The 27,186-nt window shown below is 39.7% G+C and overlaps 1 protein-coding gene across 5 annotated transcripts in view; it reads right to left on the bottom strand.

Moving 5' to 3' along the window:
• Positions 1–13,862, bottom strand: part of rab11fip5a (RAB11 family interacting protein 5a (class I)) — a 29,197-nt gene extending 15,335 nt beyond the window's left edge. For 4 of the 5 annotated variants that reach the window (XM_085390897.1, XM_085390896.1, XM_085390895.1 and 1 more), the window contains exon 1: positions 13,084–13,862. In XM_085390897.1, coding sequence (XP_085247023.1) covers positions 13,084–13,460 — 377 coding nt within the window. In that variant the 5' untranslated portion in view covers positions 13,461–13,862. The remainder of the gene's footprint in view (positions 1–13,083) is intronic. The other variant, XM_085390898.1, reaches the window with a different exon arrangement.
• Between the last annotated feature and the right edge of the window lie 13,324 nt (positions 13,863–27,186).

The raw sequence follows: 27,186 nt of genomic DNA on the forward strand, positions 1-27,186 counted from the left end.
GCCACCAAGTTCACTGCACTGTGACTCATAGGAAAGTCTCATCTGATCTGTAGTGACTGGTTTAAAAAAAATTAAATGAGTGAGAAAAATTCCCCAGTTAGCATAAATATGCTGCCAACGGGAAGTTGTCAGCTCTGTCAGGAAGACAAACAAACAGGCCTCAAACGGGTATCTGCTTATAGATTTTTCACTTCCTGTGCTACTGGGTGGACACATTATTATAAACCTCACACCTCCACCGCATCGTCTCTTTATTCATATGTGCATTACGAAGCTGAGGGGCAAATACGTAACCAAAGTGAACATTCACCATTGTTCTGAGAAAGAGTACAGACATCCATAGATATAAAGCAGGGTATCCACACTATATTCAAGGTACATTTGGAGAGACAAAAATACTTTCTTTGTCAAGTAAACAACTATTTTTATATCTTTTGAAATATTCAGACAACTTAAGCTGGTGTTGTGATATAGTATATAAATTTGAGCCTTTTTAAACGAAATATTTCCTGCAATGAATTCTTCAATACAGTTTATCTGAGACGTTAAATAACGGTCATTAACTAAATCAAGTGTGCTTACATGTAATTTTCTGATTGCATTAAATGGTTGTGAAACTTCTTATTGCACAAATGACAAAACAGGATGTTAATAAGGTTGTCGAAATTGCTTCATGATCAACTACAAATGTTCTGTTGAGTAAACAAGAAAATCTAAATGTCGTGCACTGGAAACTCAAACGTGCAACTGAGGAAAGTTACAAGAACAGAGGTTTAAGAATCAAAGGCAAAACATGAAAGCTCCAACATGAAAGAAAACAGGGACTACCCCACTCGTGTATGAGAAAGGAACCTCACACATTCGCCTTCTTAGAAACCAGAAAGCTTTTTATTTCTCCCCCACGGGATCCCTTCCTTTTTTCTCTAAACCTCCACTGTGACTCTGCAGAAACACTGAAGTTGAAAATTAACACGGGTGTTGCTGCATTGTTGCAACATTGTGGCACAGGTTTAGCATGTTGTCATGCTAACATCATGTGCAGGGAGTGCAGAATTATTAGGCAAATGAGTATTTTGTCCACATCATCCTCTTCATGCATGTTGTCTTACTCCAAGCTGTATAGGCTCGAAAGCCTACTACCAATTAAGCATATTAGGTGATGTGCAACTCTGTAATGAGAAGGGGTGTGGTCTAATGACATCAACACCCTATATCAGGTGTGCATAATTATTAGGCAACGTCCTTTCCTTTGGCAAAATGGGTCAAAAGAAGGACTTGACAGGCTCAGAAAAGTCAAAAATAGTGAGATATCTTGCAGAGGGATGCAGCAGTCTCAAAATTGCAAAGCTTCATTGAACAATCAAGCGTTTCATTCAAAATAGTCAACAGGGTCGCAAGAAGCGTGTGGAAAAACCAAGGCGCAAAATAACTGCCCATGAACTGAGAAAAGTCAAGCGTGCAGCTGCCACGATGCCACTTGCCACCAGTTTGGCCATATTTCAGAGCTGCAACATCACTGGAGTGCCCAAAAGCACAAGGTGTGCAATACTCAGAGACATGGCCAAGGTAAGAAAGGCTGAAAGACGACCACCACTGAACAAGACACACAAGCTGAAACATCAAGACTGGGCCAAGAAATATCTCAAGACTGATTTTTCTAAGGTTTTATGGACTGATGAAATGAGAGTGAGTCTTGATGGGCCAGATGGATGGGCCCGTGGCTGGATTGGTAAAGGGCAGAGAGCTCCAGTCCGACTCAGACGCCAGCAAGGTGGAGGTGGAGTACTGGTTTGGGCTGGTATCATCAAAGATGAGCTTGTGGGGCCTTTTCGGGTTGAGGATGGAGTCAAGCTCAACTCCCAGTCCTACTGCCAGTTTCTGGAAGACACCTTCTTCAAGCAGTGGTACAGGAAGAAGTCTGCATCCTTCAAGAAAAACATGGTTTTCATGCAGGACGATGCTCCATCACACGCGTCCAAGTACTCCACAGCGTGGCTGGCAAGAAAGGGTATAAAAGAAGAAAAACTATGACATGGCCACCTTGTTCACCTGATCTGAACCCCATTGAGAACCTGTGGTCCATCATCAAATGTGAGATTTACAAGGAGGGAAAACAGTACACCTCTCTGAACAGTGTCTGGGAGGCTGTGGTTGCTGCTGCACGCAATGTTGATGGTGAACAGATCAAAACACTGACAGAATCCATGGATGGCAGGCTTTTGAGTGTCCTTGCAAAGAAAGGTGGCTATATTGGTCGCTGATTTGTTTTTGTTTTGTTTTTGAATGTCAGAAATGTATATTTGTGAATGTGGAGATGTTATATTGGTTTCACTGGTAAAAATAAATAATTGAAATGGGTATATATTTGTTTTTTGTTAAGTTGCCTAATAATTATGCACAGTAATAGTCACCTGCACACACAGATATCCCCCTAAAATAGCTAAAACTAAAAACAAACTAAAAACTACTTCCAAAAACATTCAGCGTTGATATTAATGAGCTTTTTGGGTTCATTGAGAACATGGTTGTTGTTCAATAATAAAATTATTCCTCAAAAATACAACTTGCCTAATAATTCTGCACTCCCTGTAGATATAAATGTACAGTTTAAGTATCAATTGAATTACATTCTAAAGTATAAGCTATAATGTTAAAATAGCATGGATTATTCTTGTCAGTGACCTCCTGACCCAGTATGAACCTTCCAGATCCCTCAGGTCATCTGGATCCGGTTTTTTATCAGTTCCCAGAGTCAGAACCAGACATGGAGAAGCTGCATTCAGCTTTTATGCTCCTTATATCTGGAACAAACTCCCAGAAAGCCTCAGATCAGCTGAAGCACTCAGTTTATTTAAATCCAGGTTGAAGACTCTTCTACCTGCATTTGAACAAAACACCAAATCCACACTGTTAAGCTTAAATTTCAAAACATACATTTTAACTACTGATTTTATCTACTGTTTTTTTTAATCAATTTTAAATCATGCTTTTTATTTGTTTTTGTTCTTTAATGTCTCTGTAAAGCACTTTGAATCACCTTGTTGTCATTTTCCTAGGGATTAATGAAGTATTCTGATTCTGATTGCAGATTGGTTTAGATTACTTGCTGCTGAAATCTTAGATGACCCAAGAGTGTAAATATATGCTGCACATGTATGCTGCTAATAAAAAAGCTGCAGAGGCCAAGAATGAAAACTTTGTGGGGGGCTTGTTTCTATTTAGAGAACAACGTGCACAGCACTACAAGACATTAATAACACATTCAACAGTCAGGGTTGTTATCTTCGCTTAACGCCAATAGGCAAAAAATGCTTAACCTATGAGATAAACACATACTTATGAGACAAATTAGCATTTGCCAGCTTACCAAGCTCCATCAGTCCAAGAAGCAAGACTGGAGAGGATTTAGTTTTAGACCAAAATGTTGAAAAACTGACATTAAAAAAAGATATTTAAGATTTAGAGCTAGTAATTAAAGCATAAATAAGTGTTTTAAATGCCTACATTTTGACTACAGCACCTGGTCAAAATGTAACATTATATTGAAGACACAATATAATGGAGAAAAAAAAGACTATGGAGTAGGACTGACAGACTCATGAACCCAACATGAAATCATCTAAATCTAATCAGAATACCAAACTCTCTTCTCTTCAATAGGGATGGGTATCAAAAACCGGTTCTTGTTGAGAACCGGTTCCCACTGTTTCAATTCCTTGGAGTCGTTTGCCATTTTTGCAAACGATTCCCTTATCGATTCCAGTCGCCCCGAATGACGTCACCACGTTGCAGAGCATCATTTACCTGGCAGGAAACACGGCGCATAAGCGGCTCAAACGCTCAAAAGTTTGGTTATACTTTATGAGAACCGATGACAACAGGGCAACTTGCAATACTTGCAAAGTAGAGATTTCATTTAAGGGAGGAAACACTACGAATATGCAAAAGCATTTGCTCACAAAACACACGATGACCTTAAATGAATGTCGTGATTTTAATTCCGCTCCGGACTCGTGAATCTCAACCCAGCAGCAGCGGTAACGTTTGTACGTTCTCTCCCGTTAATGCGGCAGGTAAATAATCAACTAACAGTGCATATTATGTTAGCGCGATCTGCCTTATTACAAAACCTGCCATTGCTGTGCATTTAGGTGACCATGATGAGAGAGACAGACAGAGTCTGGCTCAGATGCTGGCAGTTCTCGCTGCAGTCTACCGGTAGCGTCTCCTTTCAGGCCAGGATAGACGAATGTCAGCGAGCAGTGACTAAGTTTGTGGTCAAAGCCTTGCACCCATTTGCCACAGCAGATGCCCCGATTTTCAGTAAGTGAATGTGTTTAATTGTAGGCAGGGACATTACTGGATATTCTTGTGTAATTGCTACAGAAGAATTTCTGTTATACTTTGTTATTGCTACAGAAGAATATTTATTTTATTATTTTACATTTACAATTTCTTTTCCTGGGGATCCTGTGACACCCCATTGAAGAGCCGTAGGCTGTGGATCTCTTAAGATCTCACTGTTGGGTTTGTAAGGCCATGTTACTCCTAAATTTCTATCTTGTTCAAAGAGAAGATAAGAGAATCGATAAAGAATCTAATTGTTAAACAGAATCGAAAATGGAATCGGAATCGTGAAAATCTTATCAATACCCATCCCTACTCTTCAACCAATCTTCTGTTTGATTACAGAGGAACAGAGACAGGAAAGTCGTTTCTGGCAACAACACTGGCGTAATAGTAGGCTGCAGAGAAGAAATAACACAAGTCATATAATTCACTGCACAGCCTGTTATGTAATCATCATCGTCCTGCCTCTGACCTCAAGTTCAGCCCTGAAAACATGGTAACACCCAAGAAGAATGTCACTGAAAACAATTAGTAAAACAACTCTAAAAGTCAAACTCCAAGAGGCGCGACTAATGAGCAGGTGGAGCTCGGCGTATAAGGAGAGAGGAATGCTTTTTACGGCCCAAGAACAAGAGAACTATACCTCACAGAAATGAGGCAACAATGGAAATCTGCCACTTGAGCACGTTGTTTTCATTAACGAACCAGATATCATTCACACACATGAAAAAGGCGTAGGCGGGAGCAGCACTCCAATGAAGCAAATACATACAGCCTATAAGCCTGGGTCTTATGTTTCTACGTTTGCTGAATGATGAGTTTGAGGCTGATTTAGTCTAATCCAGATAAGGTATTTATATTGGCGCGTTTCATTAAGACAAATCCTTTTAAGGGATTATTGAGCAACATGTCAACAAAGTCAATTCCTCAGCTCTGAACTTGTCTATTTTCTTTTTAATGTTTGGAGCCAAAACAGATTTTTTTGTGTGGGCTCATTCTCCTGTCACTAATAATATGTCTCAAACGCCTGTTAGGTGTGGTTTCGAATTTCACATCGACGTGTCAACAATAGTATCGGTCCTCCTCCTGGCACGTCAGCCGAGGTGGGGTTCACATTCCAAACACAGGGCCAGGGAAGCTATGCAAGGTTTCCTCAGGGATACTTAGTACTACAGCCACCATCACTAACATTACAGGGATTGTAATTCATTAAAAATATGTACATCTTTCTCTAAACCTGCACACGGTAACATTTTGTGCCTTTGTCTTCTCAAAATAACATTTCTAACTGGTCATATAAAAATAAAGAAGTTGCAAAATACTTAAAAGGCCACGTACAGTTCCGTTGTACGTGCACCTGTTCTTGCCTGATGCATGACTAAGCTTGACAATAATAAATGTGAACAACAAGTAAAACACACAAGAGGCCCAAATACAGAAACTGCAAGAGAGACAAAAGCAGCAACCTACATTTTGTAGCCCACATACTCAGGCAGAGCACAGCCTGCTACCGAAGAGGAGCCAGTTTCCCAAAAGCATCATCCCACACAGAAACTGTATAGTTCACTAAGGCCATCGTGCAAACACGGTTTTCGTTATAAGCACTAAGTGAAAACACAATAAAGATGGAAAATGTTCTTCTTGTTTTTGGGAACTTGTGGAAGTCTAAACAGGCTTTTAATTGTCATAAGAGAGGGAAAAATGCCATTCCAGAGCTGCAGAGCATAACTACACATCTGCTTCCCCATCTTGGGAAAACAGGAAATCACAACACTCCACCCCATCCCAGCAACACACCACCATCTCCTCAATCTCCCTGATCTACCACAGAGCAGACAGGAAGATGTTCCCACTCTGAAGCTGCTGTCTTATTGCAGACTTCAACTTACAGGCTATATGTCAATCCCTAGAAACCACCCTTCGGAGCAGACGAGAGCTGAAATTACAACACAAGTAGGCTATCAACTCGTTTCATCCAGTGTGTAGTCGGCCTCTGTGAGCCTCTGTGGTATCGGGGCCAGACACAAGAGTGAAATGAAACCATTGCCAAGGGCGTGTGAGCTGTGGAACTTAGCAGCACATGATTTAACAAATATGTTGGCATTTAAGGTCGTATCGCTCTCTTCTTCTCTTTTTTTTGCGTTTATCTAGCAGAAGCATCAGACGGGTTTCAGTTTCAGGGAGTACACTCCAGGGACACGAGTGCAGAGTGCATCTTGCACTACAACTTTAGAAAACACAAGCAAGTGAAGAAACTTTGTCACTTCTCGAACAGTCTGTCACATTTAGAAATGAAGCTAACAGCTTTTCTAGCAGCTCTAGAGGGCTGTGCTCATGCTAACGCACAAGGACTTCAGTAGATGAGAGTATTTTTGAAACAAAAACCTTTACCAAAATTTCCAACACACTACAAACTGCTATATTACAGCGTAATCCAAAAAACCCCCAAAAAACACAAGGTTTTCTTTTTAACAATACTCTGTTAGGAATCGTCATCAATGTTCGGCTCTAGTGCTGGCAGGGATTTTCTGTTGGGGGGGGGGGGGAGGTAAGAAAAGGGTCAACTTTTTATCCAAAATGATGAAATGATTCAGCAGAAAATTCATAAAATAATGAACAATTACAGCCAAAACAAAGGATATAGTGAAAAAAATACAGCAGTCAGTGGTCTTCAACAATGATAGCAGACCATCACCTCCATATCATATCCAAGTGCATAAAAAAGGATGCAAGCAGTGTTGTTCATTTGAGTTACCAACACTGAACACTTCCCATTACACCTTTCTGAATTAATTAGGCCAACAAGCCCTTCAGGAATACTGTGGGTAATACTGGTAATATGCCCTGGATTCCTGCTTCCTCAGCAGAAGAAGCAGACAGGCTGTGAGACCCAAACCACATTCCACATCTGGATGCTATGAGCGAAAAACCTACCGACCAACTTCCCTCCCAATTCTTTAAAACCACATAGTCGCAGATACATATTAGGGATAAATGAGTGATAAATAAACCTGGACATGAATGCTCGTTGTATAAAAACTAGATAGACTGCAATAACAGACAGAAAAAAAAGAATCCACAATAAAAGAAAATGCAAAATAAAAATAAATGCAGATTACAGAATACTAACGCAGGCTATGCCAAATAATACATTGTAATCAGGTTTTAAGCTATATCTACAAGAATCAGGCACTAATATGCAAGGCCACCAGAAGACATCCAAGAACATTTTTTGCAACGCAAAGTTTGCCACATTCTTGCCACCACTGCGTTCCAGTGTTTCAGTCTGAAAAGTAGCCGAAATGTGACGCTCGAGTCTGCCAGCTTTCCAAGGTTTATGTACAACAACTACCATTAAATATCTAAGTACCGAGTAAGAAAGAAGCAAATGAGAAGAAAATTAGGCAACAGAGCTAAGACTTTCAGGACGGGGGACTCAATGGGAAACTTAAGCAATCGGGCATGTATAACTTTTCCCTATCATCTTTCAATAAACTGTATTTCCCTCCTGAATGACTACTTAACTCACCAGTGATGCTCTGCAAGTAACAAAGAGGTATTCACTACAGATTAACTCACATTATCTAACCCCTTAAATTACCTTAGTTTAATCACATCACTACTCATTACCTTCATCATAAAAAAAATTAAAATCAGGGGATTGTTCATCGACTTACGTAGAGTCTAATAAACTTAAGAGATTTCTCATGATTCCAAATGTAATTTGGTCATCAAGGAAAAGCAAGAATGTTTGCATTTTTAATTTTAAAGTAGTGATTACACTTCAATCTTGACAAAAAGCAAGCATTAGCTATAAATACAAACTCCAAAGGTACCCCTCACTGCCACTGTTAGTAACCACTATACTGATGATATTATACAATATGCCACACTATGGCACAATGCTAATACTAGAGAGGAGCTAACCTGGCATCACTTTAAAATAACTTTACATTAGCATGCTAGCTATTTGACTAGCTAGAAATACACGAAAAGGCAGCAATGTTAGCTGACCTAGATCTGGAAGCAAGTCAAACTCATCTACCAATTGTGGCCTGCTACAAAATATTAGCAAACAAAACAGCAGTCATCCTCTATGTGCGCCTCCTCTCCTTTACTTTCTGGCTTTGTTGAATACAACCAGATGGTCTGATGAGATTTTTGTGATGTAGACACACACTGCCTCTCCATCACTCAGGAACATATCCCTCGAACGACCAGTGGACTCCTGCATACTCGGCTATCTGTATAATCTATACAGATTATTGTCTGAAAAATCTCCATGGAAAATTTTCCCAGAAAGCCATGCTACATTTATATTATCTAGGGTGACTTAACAGGTCACACTGTTATATAACTTTTAATGTCCATTAGACTAGATTTTCTCCAGCTTGTAGCTACTGAAAGTCTGTTGGCTCTTAGCAGAGGATTTTTCTGGATCTACATCTCTCTCTCTCACACACAGAAATAAACACACCATCTTCCTGCCTCACTCAGCAAATAGACGTTCAGCTCTCAGGCCTGAAACAACATCACAGATTTTCTTCCTACACATACACAACAGGGCAGGGAACTGTGACAGAGAGCCGATACAAAGAAGAAGTTGTAAAGCACCAAATCTAAATATATAATCTTAGCACAACAAGAAGCACTGAACCAGTAAAGAATCACTGGCAGGCAGCAAAGAATAAATAAATAAATAACTGAATAAAAGAGCTGACATTTATACTCTTGGGAAGAAACTTGATTATAAAGGAAACCTGAATATGGCAAATCTGATAATCAGCAAAAGCCTGGCAAAATGAATTTTCTGTTAACAACATGGGTTCCCTGGTATGCATGCTGCACTGGCAGGGCCTTTGTAGCTTCTTCCTGACAGACCCAGTAGGGGAATTCACCGAACGCCCACCTTTCCAGTAATCTGCTCTACACCAGTAATGCAAAATGCAAATATGCTGTGGTCACTCTTTTGAAGGAAGATCCACTTCTATCTTTGTTTCTTGAAAAGAATTACTGAAGGAGGAACATATTTGATATGTTTTCTTTTACTTCTTTCATTGCTAACTATGAATATAAACTGTGTTTTTAATACTCTTACATACTTGTGTAAAGCTTCTCTGTTACTACAAAAAGTTACCAAACCTAGAGTGCTTATTGAATGAAATTGCCTCAGTTTTCACTGTAGGCAACTTTCACAATAGATTCATGATTTATCATTTTGCAGTCTTACAATGAGTCAAAACTCCAATATTTTCAGTGCCATGCATATTCAAACTAAAATAAAAGGTGAAAATCTCATTTAAACCAGTTACTAGATATATTTGATGTATTTAAAAAAATTCATTACCATTGATTTTGTCATGAATTAGGAACAAGTCAAGGTACTAAACACCGTTTTAGCACCAACTTAGTCATTTTGTACCCTTCAACAAATTTGATACCTTTTTGAATATTTGAGCAATTAATATTGAAACTCTACTACCAGTAAACACTTGATTTTGATAGCTTTTCTTAATTTGTTAAGCTAGCAATAGATAACTAGCTTAAGCTAACATTAGCTACATGATAAGGTTGAAAACATTGTCACTATGGGACTTTTTGTTTTAGCTGACTTGTTTAAAGAAATTAAACCAATACATGCACTTGATGACACATACATACAAGACAAACTGGCAGCATCCTCATTGGTTTCATACAAAAATATGGTATAACACTTTTATTAAAGCATTAAGCTAGCCAGTCCTGGAGAAACAGAAGCTAGCAAGTAACGCAACCTTTCTGACCTACAGACACAATAATGTAGCTAAATTGTTTAATGACATATTCCTTGAAGTAACAATTGTGCTACTCAGTTAAACGTATCGGAGGTTGCAACTCATGTTAAAGATAAACACTTGGTTAAATTCATTACCAACACTTTTCCTCTCGCATTCTTGGGTTTTAAAAAGGCAAGTAAGACTCCATCTAAGTCAAAAGGCTCAGCTCAAAGCGAAGTCCTGTGTTAATGTTGAATTACAAGTTGTTTATCGATTCATTTTTAACAGAATCACAAGGCAAGTCAAATGAGCAGAGTTAACTCATGCAGTCCAATATAAATGCGTCCAAATTTAAAGCTCATTCCTCATTTCCACTCACTGACTGGAACATGCTGATTCAGAAGTACACTGTATGGAAAATGATGAATCCTGCAGACAATAAAAGTCAGAAAATAGGGTGGCTGGGGGGGGTAGAAATATACAGTGTGATGCTTCAAACTCTTCCAAAGGGCTAACTATTAAAATCTGTAAAGTTACAGATGCACACCTTGCTTCTTAACCTCTGCTAAAATAATTACAAGGCTGTTGTCACTGCATTATTCTGTGTTTTCCCATTAAATTGCATGGCAGTCTAAAAGGAAAGGTCACTTTTAATCTCGTTTCATGGTTGTTGAGTGAGTTGAAAAGCTACCGGTTCTCTTTCTAACCTTATGTAAGCCGTCTATCAGTCGTACTTTCATCATGTTTTTATTATCAGATTTTACTGCCATCATTTATGTTTCCCTCTAGATTTGATCACCATCCAAAAAAAACTCAACTAACACAAACAGCACACTTGAGAAAACCAATTTTGCATTGTGTATGTCAAACTAGACTTCTCGTCTTTCTCATGTTCATTTTCCTTAAAAATATTTAAATATTGTCACCTTAATGATCGTATATGTATTCAAACCATGTATACAATGAATGGAAAGTTACATAAAATGATCAACCTGATGACAAAATGTTCTCCAAAGCAGAAGATCACAGTAATGATGGAGAGGGGTACGTTAAGTGTCAAGCATCAACTGTCAACTCAAACTGAATATTAATAAACTGAGCTGTTTTGTCCCATTATCACTGTAACACTTTATTTTCTGGTTTCGACAAACAGTTCAGTTCAATTTGGTTTTGAACTTTAGGGTTGCATTCGGAAGGGCATTCGGCATAAGCTCTGCCAAATCAAGCATGCGGAGCGTCCCGCTGTGGTGACCCCTTGTGAAGAGGGAGCTGCCAAAAGTAGCTACTACATTTAACAGGGTTCTATCAAAACACAATCTACTGAAGTTGTTCATTAGTTATGATCACTAGCGTGTACAGCACTGTACATCTAAAAAAAAAGAAAAGAAAACGAAAAACATGTCAACAATAACAGTTTGACTTGAAGAAAAATAGTATTTTTGGTGTTGGAAGAATAAGAAGAAATGTCTAATTATAAGCTTTTTTATGTATCAAAGTCAACTATTGTAAATCGTCGTGTTCAAATGTTTGTTTTGGGGGGTCTTTTGCAAACCTTCTAGCATATATTTTCTCTTCAGTAGCAAAGACGAGAATTGAAGCTGGAAGCTTTGAAAGCTGCTGGTGTTGCTAATAACCAGTGAACATTCACTGAATCCCACGTGAAGACACTGAATGTACCACAGCACCAAACTGCTGACACATCATCATCATCACAGGCTGGCTCTAACCTTCAATTGACCAGCTCCAACAGGGCCGACTGGAGGAGACTTGCTCCCCTTTCGTCTCAAATTCATGGCTCTGTTTGACTGAAAGCACACTTAGGTCAGGTGGCAGTCACTTAAAAGATTTTTAAAAAAACTGCTTCATGTGGCATTTTGTTAGCCAACACGACAAAACATAACATCTTTTAGTGTGGTGTCAGCATGATGGGGCAAGATCATGTACCAGTTCTGAGTAGCACTTATTGCTACTGTCAGATATAACAACTGGACTTACTTTTTTATTGACCCTGGTTTGGTGGATGAAAAGTAGAAGGGAAGCTCGTCAAGTTTTGGAGCAGTGGTACGAACACGCAAGCAGTAGGAAAACCTTTAGGTATCCAAAACCTTCCTGTAAATGTCAGATCTTTTGCTAAAAGTGCCTTTGAACCATCAGTGCAAAACCCACCTTTTTATCTAACAGCTAACTGCTTATGTGCCATTATTACTCAACCTACAAATGTCACACATTTCGATATTCTCTGAAGGTGTTGAAAGGTGTTATCAACAAAAAAAGAAAAGAAAAGCTCCTGTTTGCACCATTAGAGAGATGCACAAAAAAAAAAAAAGATTTCTGTTACCATGAAAAAGAAACGGAAAGATTCCTCCAAAGATTTATCACCAAACTTCCTGCTGTAGTGGGCGGGGCTTGTGTGAAACAGCATGTTATTGCTAAAAATACCTTGAAGCTTTATTGGGATCATGTAACTGTTGGTTAATCCCTGGATTTGGGACAAGCATTAATCCAGCTCTACTCTATGCTTCAGCTATGGGGAAACAACAGTTGTTGTTGTTGGTGGGGTTTTTTCTTTTCTAAAGAACCGACCGCAAGCAGCTGATGATGTAAACATTGTGGAGGATGTGAGGTTTGCAGAAGTTGTAGGGGAGCCTTGAGCCTCAGTGGGGAGTGCGCTGATGGTTGCTAAGAGTTAGTTTGGTCTGTCTGTGGGAGGAGGGAGGGTGTGTCTGCAGGGCCCTGATGCAGCACCAGAGATTTGACAGCTGTGTTTGTATCTAACAACAAACTGTGTGGCGAGTTAAACGGGACAAAAAGCGGACTGGACAAGAAAAACACCCTTGACGGGTTCAAGGGATATGGGAAATTAGATAAAACAACAACACGTGAAAGCATATCCACGCAGCTTTTTTGCCACACTGTAGCAGGTTCTCGTACTAAAAACACACACACAACTATTACAAGCGGAGACAGTTGGACTTACTCGTTTTTCACGCATCTACTTTCGAGAAAGACTTTATCCAGAGGGATCACAGCCTGTCCGAGGAACACGTCCAGCCCAATGAGCGCCCTGTGCATCACCGTCAGGATTAGCTCGCAGCTCCCAGCCGGGTATCCGCTCTGCCCGCCGCTCTCCAGCACACCGGGCTGCAGCTCGAACGAGCACTCCTCCTTCCACTCCGGCTCGGTCGTCTTCTCCGCCACGCCGGTCGAGTACTTCTCCTTCCCGAGCTGGATGATGGTGTACACATCGCTGGTGCCGTGCTTGCCCTTGCCCCGTAAGCCCCTGCCTCTCAGAACCGTCACCTGGACGTGTGTCGGTACCCATTTCTGGTCCTCCGGTACGTTTAGCGAGGACATGTCCGTCCCCCCACCTCCTCCCTCCAGACAGACAGAACGACAAACCGACCGGCTGCGCACACACCGAGAGAGAGAGAGCGAAGGGAGGTGGTGGTGTCCGCCGCTTCCTCCCGGTTCTGGTTGTGCACAGTCACATCAGCTCCGGGGTCGTCGGCGGGCGGTGCCGCATTATGGCCGTCTGGCGTCTCTACAAAGTTGCCGTGGTTGCCGGTTGTTTCGTGCCCGGCTGCTCCTGCGATTCTTCAGTCTGCTCTGCGGCAGCAGCAGCGTCCGTCCCTGCCTCTCTCCCCCTGCCGCACGGGCCTGTCTGCGGCCAGCGACGTCACGCCTCTCTATCCTCCTTCTTCTAATGCAGGACGAGGAAGTTCAGCGCCGACTCGACACATGGCTGCATGCACGGAGAAATCACACACACACACGTGCCTGGGCTGTAACGTAGGGCCCGATGTATCCCCTGGGTGAAAGCTATTATTCAAGCATCACATCAACAACAATCCGCCCTTAACCTGTTTGTCTGAGTTACAAGCTGCACAACTACAAAGCCAGACGAAGTTTCCGTGACAGCGTGTGCCAACATAACTCCACCACAGCACACCAGAGTTATTAGAGTTTCCTATTTTTTTGTTATTATTATTTTGAGCTCAATTTAACTTTTTTGTTTTTAATTCAGTTTAGTTTTTTAGTTTTTTGTTAGTTTCACTTTAATTTTAGCATTTTAATTTTAGTGTTGTGTGAAATCTTGGCTTTGCTCTGATACCAAGTAAATACAGGGCCAGTATTACTGATTCCAATTATGATATGCAGTGGAGAGCAGTGTGTCATGATTTATCATTTATGAGCTGAATTTTCATTCATTTTAAAATTCTGAACACAAAATTCTCCCCACCGCAGGGAAAAGGGTAACACCACCTGGGTCTGGGTGCAATTCCCCCCTCCAGGGGCAAGGGTACCTAGACCCGGTTTGTAGAGTACGCTTGGGGAGTGTGATTGTGTGTACAGCGTCTCTTTATGTCTGTCTCCACGTTGGTTGAGTGTGGAGTGAGTGCATATGAGAGCATGAGGGTGGGAATGGATGTTTGTGTCTGTGTGTGCCTGTATGTCTGTGTCTATATGTCAGGTTGGGTATCAGACGCCACCTCTCTGGGGACACCTCAGGCCCTCCAAGGTTTGGAGGCCTATCTCCACCCACCACCACTTCCCCTGCCGGTGGCGGACTCCCTCAGGTGTCGGTGTGTTGGTGGTTCTTTGTGTCTGGGGGTGGGCGTCCGGGTACACACCGGCTCACTCCTTGGCGGCCGCTTGTCGGGGCCTGGGGCCTGGGGCTCGCTCGGGCCCCTTTGGAGGTGGGGTGCCCCCGGCCTCTCGGCCTGGGGCTCGGTCACTCAGGCACAGCTGGGGGCCGGCGGAGCTCACGGGCGCGTCACTGCAACTCCCCCTGACTTCTGCTCCGCGGCTGCTGGGCGAGCCCTCATCTGGGACTCTCCTCAGCTCTTACTGGAACAGTGGCGTGGCTGCCCCTCTGTTGGTCTTCCATGGTCTCTTGTGTTCTGGGGGCCTCTGGATGTCTGGAGTTTTGATCTCCTCCATACCCGCTTCACACCCTGGAGGACGGGGCTGTGGCCCCCCCACACTCCCTAGCAGATCATTACATGGAGAAACCTTTGGAATGCAAGCATGCTGATCCACACAGGTATGCACACATGGGTATTCACAGACGCGGACTAAAGCTTTCTTGGCTGCTGCCTCAAAGCACACTGTGCGCTGTCTATCTTGCGTGCTGCACAATATCGTTTATTATTTAGTAAATATTGATATCTATGACTAGCTAGTTTATTGTGATGGTGCTTTGTTTTCTCTATTATTATGTTGCTCTTTGTTGTTTGCTGTCTCCTCTGTTTGTTTGTTTTTTTGTTTTTTTTCTCCATACAGGTGACCCAGGAGTTCTTTTTTTTTTTTCTCTCTCTTCCCCCCCTTCTCACCGTCTCTTCTCCCCTTTGGTTTTCTTTCTTTCTCTCCCCCTCTTTCTCTCATTCATTCCCCCTGTCCTATTTATTAAAAAAAAAAAAAAATGACAAAGGATGAACTGAAGCTCTGCCATCACGTAATGTCGCATACTGCTGTTTCTGATGTCATTTAAAAATAAAATAAAATAAAATAAAATAAAATAAAATAAAATTCTGAACACATTTTAATGACCACTCAATCACTTTGAGGTTTACTTTACCAATAATTTGTTAATACAAAAAAGCATCTTTCAGTTGTTCATGTATTTTGAGTTTTAAGGAGACCTACAACCAATCGCGTCGCTCTATTATCAATAGAATACAATGAAGTGGATTAGTCCTAAATATCAGATCTTTCAGCAGATTGTGTCGTGGATACTTAAGCCTCCCATTTAGTGTTAAAATTTATTGATGTAGAGACCAATAATTTCATTCAGGGTTTACAGATCAGTTTGCTGACTGTTGTTTGACCACTTTTCCATCACTTTTATCTCAGTGTAATTCACTTCTAGACTGTATCTTTATCCACGCTGGTTGGTTTTCCATCACTGATCCATACAATGGGCAGATTGTCAGTCATTTATGATGATTTACAAATACTTTGTCTGAATTTGGATCGAATAACTGCAGAATTACATGCCTTCCCGATCATCCACTGTGTTAGCAGTATGCTAACACTTAGCTTCACACATCAGCTGGCAAGCTTATGAGTTCAAGTGTTTTCTGAAGACCTTTGGTTAGTTTTTCACAAACAGAGTATAACATTGTGTTTCTATTAGCATTGTGTACTTGTACAGAAGACCTTTGGGTATCTGTAATGATAAAAAATATAAAAGCCATGTTGTTTTAATCAGTCCTGCAGGCAGGATTTCCCCCATCGAAAGTGCCAAAGGTCATGACATTAAGTCAACAATAACTGGCATGTAGGTGACTACACGGATATTATTGGCACATCCTGTGTCACATGATGGTTTCACCGTATTTAATGTTTCCAGAACTCAACCGCAGATTATCACTTCTTGAAGGCTGTTTTTTCTAATGACACAGTTTGGCATAAATGTCAGTATATTCTTTCTCTCTGTAACAGGAGATGCACCGTCCCTTACTGAGTTCCCAGTCAGAGCTTGCCTCATGTTTACGGCATGTTTTAACCGATTGTGGTTGCTCATGTCATTTGTCAGGCTGTTTGCTGTTTACGGCTTCACATTTATGCCAGTTCGTTCTGTTTTCTTTTGTCCTGTGCAGACTTGTGGTCCTCTTACCCGTCCTCCACACTTTTCTCTTCATCAGTCAGACCCCCGTTTGTCTCTTAGCAGCTGTCACTGTGAAGAAGACTTGTTCCCTGTTGACTCGCCTGCTTCAGTCCATCTGAACTGACTTGACCTGCAGTGGAGAAAAACGCCATGTGACCCAGGGTCACATGTGAGACTGAGAGTGGCTGATGCCCATTAATGCTGTAGTGCTGAAGTGCCCATAACTTGCATGTAAGAAAGTCTAGAAATATCTACTGCCAATCACATCTTTTTACTGATGAAGTCAAAAGGTTCATTTATTTTAATTAAGAGTAATTATCTTAAACATTTTATACTATTTCTGCCTCCTCTGCTTCCTAGCCAGCGTCTCAGACTGGCTCAAAGTAAGTGTCAATCCAATATAATTTATCTAAAAATAAACCAGCAAAACACAAACGCCAAGGTTGATTGATGCCAAGTCGAACGAAATTGAGAACACAACATTGCACATCTTGGCCAGCTCATATAGCTTGGAATGCCCAGGTGAGCCAATTCATGACCCTCCCAGGCAAGTGTTAGAAAGCACAGGCCAGAACAACCTGCAAGACAGTGGGAGGAGCATCACATCTCTTACTGTCTTTCTTTCTTCTGCGTGTGCCACAATTACAGGAGTGGAATTTGCTGTGCAGGACTCGTGTGCCAGTTACCGATCATTTGCAAATTTTTTTTCTTTCTGCGATAAACACAAACTCAGTCAGAAGTGGTCTTTTCCTAACATCGCCCCCAGCTTCCAATTTTCACACTAAAAGCTCATCCTCAAAGTAAATTTAAAGTTTTTCTTCCCTAACCGTCATCTGTTCATGTAAAGTGCATCTGGGTTCTTAGTTTTATGTAATCCCACAAACAAGTCCAGGACTGTATAGAAGAAGAAGCTCTCTCAATTTCACCCTCGCCACCTTTGAGATTGACACTGGTTCAGAGCTCATATAGATCAGTATGAGATCATTCCTACAGTATGTAAAACTGGCTGGTGTCATATGAATGAATGTGCAGGAGTTGTGACCTAGAGACACTATTATGATGAGTAAGCTCAAATATGGAGGTATGACACATCCTACAAAAAAATCTATTTCACCTAATGTAGGGATTAGCACATGACGGATGATGCAACATTAAGTACATAAACATATGAATATATAATCAATTGATTTTAATTGAATTGAATTGCATCATTTTTTTCTACAGCCAGCATCTTTTTGCAAATTTACTGCTCACAGTAGTGCTGCATGTGTCTGATTGTTATACCCTGATTGCTGTTGCAGGGTTAAGATAGATTGTGTTTTACAAGGTAAGCTTAAGACTGAAGTACCTCAGCACCAATTCAGTCAGATCAGGCAGCAAGAAGACAAAACTTTAGGTGTTACAGCCTATTTTTTAGTGCCACTTGAAAAAGTAAATGTAGACTATGATGATCGCAGAATGACTGCAAACAGTTTGTCAGGATCTGTCTGGTGGTCATGATCTTTTTGCTGGGACCTGTTAGAGCTCGTTTGAGTTTAAAAAAAAAAATCTAAACTGAAATTATGCTTGACAGATTTTGGTTGGATGTCACTGGAGGGCAACCAATAGAGAATGACTGGACATGAGCTTAATATTTGATTAGATATGGTATCAATCTTGTGTTTAAAGCAAAAAGAAAAAACTTTCAACTCAAATTTGAAGTTTGTCTTCCAGTCAGAATCCAGGTTTTAGTTCAAACCTTTGGTCTTCTGCTGCCCAGTTATGAAATATTACTGCATGTGCCATCTCACAGTAACATGTTGCTTTTGCTGATGAGATTTGTTGGTGGTATTTTGACAGAAGCACTTGAAATTTTCCACTCAGGTAAAAAGCCTGAGTAAACAGGCTGGCTGTCAAGTGGTGACCAGTGGGGGGGGATCACAGGCCACTTAAAGCTTTGTAACCATGAAATCTGAAGTAGAAGGAGAAGTTCAAAAGGCTGTGGGGTGGCCACTTCATGATAACACTTTCCTCTGGCCAAAAATCTCTTACCCCCTTCCTTATCTTTAATTGTCAAAACTTTCTCAACACTTAGCCTTTATGTAAGAATGTAACAGAGTGATGAATAAATATAAACAATGATTTGACTCTCACACTTTGTCATTGCCATAAAAAAATAGCTTTGTCCACTGTGTTCCCATTATTTTAGATACCAGAAATGTGTCAGCGATGTTTTATACAATTTCATCAGCCGCGGTTTTAATGAGATTTGGGAATGAATTCGTTTTAGGGTAACTAGAAGATGATAGTTTCAGAGTTTCGCCCGTTTTGCTCCACAGAAATGACACATGGAGCAAACACAGTTCTGATAAATGGTACTGTTGTAGAGACCCACCCTTTGGCACATCCCAGCACACCCACTCACTTCACCAGATGCACCTTGTTTAGTTCTCTCACCTTTGATTGGGTGTGGTGCTTGTCCTCAATTGCAATCACCTGTCACACATTATATGTCACACATTATATAAGGACTGCATTCACTTTTGGTTCACTCTTTCTTCACTTCCACACGGGGCGGCAGCTGAGGTGAGGTTCTATTTGGGTTTTATTTTATGTATTGTTTAAGGGAATGAGTAACTTAAATCTGTTTTCCTGTTTTCTTTCAGCTGAGGAAGTCCATGTGTGTCTTTGTTTCGTTCCTTCTTTGCCTTATTTATTTGAGAATAAAAGGAGAACCCTGAGAATAATTCTGAATTAGATGGCTGCTTTTTCTTATTCTAACCGGATGAGCCCATGATGCTGATTGCTTCAGCCCTGAACCTTCCTTCCTTCAAAACAGGTACAATTTGCAAATTGCAGTTTTCTGGAGGAAGTCTCAGAACTATTTCAGCGTTGCCAAAATGGACTGTTGGCTGTGTAAAGATGTGATGCTGGCAGAGTAACAAAGCAGGTTTGATTGGTAAAAGTCCAGATTTCTGTTAGTGTGTCCGACAACCAATGAGGGCAGACTCAGAATCAACAGCATCATCTGAAAACCAGCCTTAATGCTGTGGGTTAAAACCTGTTCGGGTTGCTGTAGTTTAAATGGGTCTTTACTTAAGGTGTTAAAAATTCCTAACATGCAAAAACAGCCGACCTTACTATGACCTCTATTAAAAGAGTGAAATCCTTTTTCCTGTATTCATGCAAATCAAAACTCGGGGGATGACCAGAAATGGCTGACACGCTTTGCATGAGTTCTGAGGGCTCGCTGAAATTTCACCCACATGGCTGAAACTTCTGATGAACAATTTGGAAATGTGACTAAAAAGACAAATCTAATAACTCAAGCATCTTATCTTCCCATCTTCCTCATCTGCTCAACTCCCACTTCAGCGAATGCATCTCCACATTTATTCAAGTAGTGTTCTCCAGCTCTGCGCTGTATCTTCACAGCTGTAGATGCGTTACAGATTCAAATTTGATATGCAAATATGTCCACTATAAATAACTTAATTCATCATGCATCACATATGTAACATCAATCACAAATAATAGTCCAAATATATGACACGCAGGAAACATAAGTTTGCATTGTGGCCACTTTACTTTTGATTTTATTCAGTCTATTTTGCTACATAAGTTCATTCAAGTGGCAAGTGTTCATTTTCTATTAAAGTTTTTCTAATATTTAAACACTACTCTTTACCTTTGGTAACAGTGAGGATGAGTTTTAGATAGGATCCTATGGCGCCCTCTATGGGGCTTCATTTGGAAAGAAATTTGACTTAATGCTCCTGTTTTATAGCAACGTGGGCCTAGTTGGACATCAAGTTATCCACCCAGGGATGCATGTGATCATTCAGACATGCACAAAAATGCACACCGCAGAGATTCATGCGTTACTAAAATGGTTCAGGCATTTTTAAGTTATATTTCCTACAATATGGCTGCACAATCAAGGGACATTAGAAAGCAGGGCATTGTTTATTTCGGAAAACCAAGCAGCTAAGATCCTGCCAACATTGGAGCTTGACATATTCCCAGTCTATCTCATGATAGTGACACTCCCACACATTGTTGTCAAAGGGTTCTGATCAGTAATACACATATATGAAGAAGGATATCAGAGTCCTACTTGCACGTGCTGACCGAGGCTGATCATTGAGACTCCACTGCCATGTTTGACCCTCACTGCATGTCATGGATGTTAATTATAATTATTTTTTGATGATTTACAACAAAATAAAAAATAAAATGGCTAACATTTGAAACAAAATCAATGTTTCACATTGCAAATGTGCACTCCTGTGTCCCACTTTCACTGCAAATATGACTTGAACAACTAGTTAATGATAAAAAATCTTTCATCTGTTTGCAGTGGCCGTGTTACATGGAAGGAAAGTTATAAAGATTAAATATTAAACATGGCATAGATGTGCATACTTCATCTGCTCGTAAAAATACTGTGATATGATCCAAAAGTGCAGAAAATCTACAAGATAGACCTTGTGGAACAACAAAAATCATTATCTGTTATTTTTAAATAAAATGTTGAAATGAGAGTCAGAATTTCACAGTCTCTAAAATGTTTTGACAAAGTCATCTGGCTAATTAAGGTGTTATCCCTGCCAATCATAGACGAGGCAGAGATTTTCTAAAAAGCCCCCGTGAAGAGATCAACTCTGAGTTTAGGGCCTCATCAAAGAGAGATTCTTCATCTATTCTGGGAGCTGAGCTGTCAATCATCCCCTGATCAGGCTCACAGATTCATATCAGATCCTGACACCGACAGCTGTTACATAACCACCACTAATCCATGTGTAAAACGCTGGGATTGAATGCGCGCACACATATAAACACACACTCTAGAAGACAATAAGTGTGAGCAGCTGCCACACACACACACACACACACACACACACGTACTTTCTGTGGAGCCAAGAGAAACAGATAGACGAGCTCTGAGATGGATCCAGTTCAAGCACCAGAGTGCAAATGGCCTACTTAGAGTTTAAGTGAGTAATTAGAAACCTAATCAGGGCTCACTTTCTCACCCTCATAAACGTAATGAAATGCCGCACTCCTGTCCTCATACGTGACCCTAGAACTGACCCATATACACAAGGCCCAAAACAGCTGTGACTGCCTGTAAATGCTTATCACGTTGCATTATGCTCAGTCAGGAGTTCATTAAATAACAGAAAACCTGCAAGATTTATAAAAATGAATTCATTTTAACTTTACATTTAAATACAAGATTTCTACTCTTAGTGTTAATCCTCTTAATATTATCAGTCCTTTCATTTTTTTTCTATAAATGCTAATTTTCAATAATTTAGTTGATAATTCATAAAATCATCAAGTCTTAGTTGAAACAGCACAATGTTTGAAAGCCCACCTTTTAAAGTTAGAAGCTATGCATTAAATTTGTTAAAGGACCTTAGACAAGCAGTAGGTCAGCTTTAATGACCTTCCATACATGTGAGTTATGCACACTTTACTGTTAGCTGTTTGTTTTTTTTAAATTTAAATATCTTTTTATTGCAGAAAGGCTCAAATTTGATCTTAACTGTCCTTAGAAAGACTGTTAGGCTACTAGAAAGGCTTAGTGTAAAACATTTATATATTGCCAGCAGTTCATAGCTATACACAAACAGTAATATAGTAAAGCAAAACTGTAATAATACAAGATGTGTTCAAATATATAAATCTTTCCTTATGGCAGATAAAAACTATACACCAATAAGCACTTTAAATTGCTTCATTTTAAAAACAAAACACATCATTTTCATATTTTAAATGTCCATATTTCAGTGTTATCTTTTAGAAAAGACATGTGCTCGCTCTCACACGCATAATTGAAATCTTACATTTGGATAAAAATTTTCAAATTAAAAAAACTTTGAATGATGTGGTATATTTTCACGCAGTTTAAAATTAAGTTTTTAAGTTGCTTTTTTTTTTTTTTTTTAACTTTTAAGAATCACAAAAAATGCATAAAGATGTGATTTTATAATTCTTTGAGTTGCTAAATCAAATATTTCAGTGGGCTGTTAGTGTCTCAGATGCACACAATGTAAAGATGCATACACATAGGCATTCATAGTGTTCATAGTATTCATAGCCAGTGAATCTTTAGCTGAACTGATTTGACTTTAGTTTAAATTTCAGTTTAAATACCTTTTCTCCATTCAAATAACACGCAAAAACATTTTTATTTTTCATTTTTATATAATGTTATTTTACGTACTGTTATTACAGGATTTGGACCAATCACGATTAAGATTAAAAACAAAAACAACAATATTTACTAGAAAAATCTAATCTAAATTAAACCGGAAAACAAGAAATCCTGTCACTGTCAGCGATTTATTTTTCTTAAATCATGTAAATTAGGAAGTATGTGTAATATTTCCCATCGGACTGAACGCAGCGTGGTTCCGGCTGCCTGTGGACGATTGGACCGTGAACACAGCACACCACTTGCGGTGAACAGCTGGCGGAGAGCGGCGTGTTTTTCTTTGTGGGCTCAGCAATAAGGTGTTGGTTTACCAGCTCTGGGGATGTGGGCTCTCCCTTTGTAACGCTTACCCAGAGACTTAGTGGTCTTTGTCCGATTTATATTTTAATTATCTGCTAAACTGCGGCTGAGGGCCATGTGGGAAAGAACCGAGGACTGACCTCAGCAGCTGTCAATCACCCAGCACTGAGGAGGAGGTCAGAGGAACCACACACACATATTCATATTATTCATATCACGGACTTATTTATACTATATGTGTTTATACACATAGAAGTGGATGTGCTGACAAAGGGAAATAAATGTTAATACAGCCCTTTTAAATGTATGTTTTTCAGACTTCTAAAAATATACTTTTCATATAAATCTACAGATATATGAAATTAAAAGAGTTTATATGTTTAAAACGTGTGAGGCGTTCAATGCAGACAATGTTCAAATCAGCGCAAAAAGGTCAAATGTGTAGATGTAACGTGAAGAGACTTCACTTCTATCGAAATGTGTTTGGATTTGACGCCATCTGTTGGTGATGAAATCCATCCACAACACGCAAAATAAAGAAATACATACATACAGAAGTACTGTGTTACTGATATTTTTCCCTAAAAGCTATTAAAATAAACTAGAAATTAAAAAAATAAATATATTTGGTTACATCATTTTTGTAAAACTTTGTTTTATATTCACTCTATATTAATGAAATGGCTATATATAATATCTTAGCTATTAAAGTCTCATGATTTTTATGGCTAAGCTATATCTATATATCTATATCTATATATATATCTATATCTATATATATCTATATCTATATATATATATATATATATATATATATATATACATATATCCTTCAGAGGCAGGCACAGACACAGTCAGACATAAATTGTGTGATCAGTAACATAACATAAATCATATTTTACAGGTTATTTTTCCTCTTTTTTTACTATTACTTGATACATTTCTGCCTCCATAGGCAACCAGTAATCATCTCAGTCGCAGTTAACAGAGCTCAAAATGAGGGAAACAAAGACGAGCAGACATGGAAATCTCAGCCTCCAGCTTGAAGGAATCCCTCTCCTGCTTTCTGCTTGTCTGTGGTGAATATTAAGTGTCGGTCGGACGATTTGCCCTTGTGTTTGTCCTCCTTTGATACTTCCTCTCTGGGCATCACAACCCCCATGAAGGGGCTAATCTGCTCCCAGCGGGGGCTCCTTCCAATGAGGAGCTGAGAAAGAAATGCTCAGACATACAAGCTATTGTTCCCAAGTCAATACGGGCAAGCCGCCCTTTTTACGTCAGCAGTGGGTAACCACTTATATACGTAGAGCTGCATGTTTAATCTTACTTAATAAACTTCATCATCATGTTCTGAAAATCTGTAGATGTAGTAATGAGCTTTATTTAATGACGCTGCACAGATCCAATTACAGGTACTTGTTACTATTAAAAAACATAAATTCTAATAAAACCTCTCATATTAATAACACACTATATACAATATGTAGACTTGCACAATAACCACTGTTGTAATTGTGTCAGGGGCTCCTGTGTGTACATTAGAGTGCAGAGTATGATTCTAGTTTGTAGTTTGGATTTTATTTGGTCATTTATATTTTAATATTATATTTCAGAGCTCATTTTCATTGTCATGCTGTTTGAACTCATTTTAAGTTTTTAGAGCTGCTACATTACGTGATTGTGAAAGGATTTAAAAAGTAGAAACAAACAGTGCAAATCACACAGTAAATCATTATGACAGTCGAAAGGCAGTTAAGATTAATATTTTTGAAATGGAGGGACCCGATGAACGCAGGGCCCATGCAATAAATCTGAGATCCCAATTTTTTAGTACTTTTTCTGCTTTGGTGGTTAACACATTTGCCTTATGTGCAAAAGGCCCCTGCTGGAGACTGGGAGGAGACAAACCCAGCCTCATGAAGTCACAGGTTAGTGTGCTCCATGTGCTGCTTCCAGGCCTGGACAAACCGAAGGGTTGCACCGGGGAAGGGATTCACTGTAAAAACTCTGCCAAATCAAATATGCACATTCACGCACTCCTTGGGAAATACAGAAGCATCTAAATGTACCAACCAACTCCTCTAGCTTAATTTTTTGATTTTATAATTTAAAGACAGAGTCAAACCTGTGGAGGATTTGTGTTGTGTTGTACCAATCTCTGCAGAGATCAGTGAGCAGACAGTTTTTTCTTTCTCTTTAAAACATCTCAGAGGTGTTTTAATGTGGACTCGAGCCAAACAGATATCCTGGTCTCATCTAACCAAAGACTAGTTGATCCTGAGATCAACTAGAGAGAACTCCCCCGTGCAATATAGGCTTAAATTTCGAATGATTAAAAATGGTATAGCCTCTCTAAGGCTCTCAAAGACTAGTTGATCCTGAGATCAACTAGTCTTCTTGGTCATATTCTTTAGTTTAATCTTACAGTTTGGTGAGAGTACAAATGGCTTTTTCATTGTTGGATGCCATCCATAGATGTTGATGTTATACAATGCGTCACACTGCCTGATCTGTCACAGGAACTACTGACAGTTCCTCTGCCAAATCTAAAGCACTTACCCATCTGCTGTTCACTGTGCGAGTAGCACACTGTCATTTTAGAAGTATATCACTGTGCCTCATATTAGTAATATTATAACCCGTCCTGTTCCTCCTGATTGCTACTGCAACTGTCACGGTCACTGATCTTCCGGTCCTCTCTCTTTTCCATTTTTATGAAGTCTCATAATCAGACCTGGTTTTTTTCTTCTTCTTGTTTTGTTTTTGTTTCACCGAGTTTCCAATTTGGAGTTGATATTTCCATGCTAGTCTTTCTTGATTGTTCACAGGCAAAACAATTACTGAGAGGCTATACCATTTTTAATCATTCGAAATTTAAGCCTATATTGCACGGGGGAGTTCTCTCTAATTTACCAAACAAGCGGTTTGCGTGGTGGAAATATGAAGTTTAGACATTACAAAAATGAAAACAAAGCTACAGGAGGCTCAGATATGCAGCTATTGGACCTTTTGTTCTGTCATTTTGTCGGAAAATTGCTTGTGAATCACATAAACAACTAAACAAAGCCTTGTTTGCGAGTGATGCAGTTTTTAACCTTTCCTATCAAGCGAGTCAGGCAAGATCTTTGCAAGAGTTTTCTAAAGAGAAGAAGGAAGGAGAGTGTAAAGAAAGGGAGCAGACACAGAGCAGCCTCCCTGCAGTCTTTAAGACACTGAACTAATACAGTGGAACAAAAGAGAGGAGCAGATCTAAAGTGGAGTGAGCAGGGTTATTTTAATGGAGTCCGTTTCACTGTTTGATGTCCCCGGGGAATGCAGAAATCATGTAAGCCCCCTGTAATTTACTGTTTGGGGTTGCCCGGGTAGGGTTAATTCCCATGAGGACCTTCTCCCAGTGTTGTTATGAAGTCACGATTTGTAAAGCTGCTCTTGTTGACCCCCCGCAGGTCACGATGGCTGAAGAGCAGCGTGACCCTCCTGAGGACTTAACATGAACGTGTGTATGTATGAGATAAATGTTTGGAGAGAGAGGATGATTTCGGGGAACTCTTTGTGATTATGGAATAATGATTGCTTTAGGAACGTTTAAAAGAAAAATCTTTGGCTTTCTCATCTTGGAGCCATAAAATGTGAAGAAATGGTTTTTATCTTGGTGGTTTTTCCTCAGGTTAAAAACAGCTACACAAAGCAATTAGCTTTACTTGCTTTATTTTTCAGGAAAAATGTATCAAACCTGAATCAGGTAAGAAAAAAATATGGTGTATTTATTTATTTATAAATAATTTAAAATTTATAAATAATTTTTATTTTTTATTTTGGCCACAAGAGGACAGAACTTCATGAACTGAAACCCAGATATGGCACTTACCACAGGTCCGTAGGGGTCGATGTTCAGAAGTTTGCATGTTTTTAAGTTTTCCATTGTTTTTTTTCTGGAAGCACTGGTTTCTTTTTTCATCTAAAACATG

The sequence above is a fragment of the Rhamphochromis longiceps genome, linkage group LG19 (assembly GCF_057381845.1).
Source record: "Rhamphochromis longiceps isolate RC_006_pf linkage group LG19, R_longiceps_female_GT1.1, whole genome shotgun sequence".
NCBI lineage: Eukaryota > Metazoa > Chordata > Actinopteri > Cichliformes > Cichlidae > Rhamphochromis > Rhamphochromis longiceps.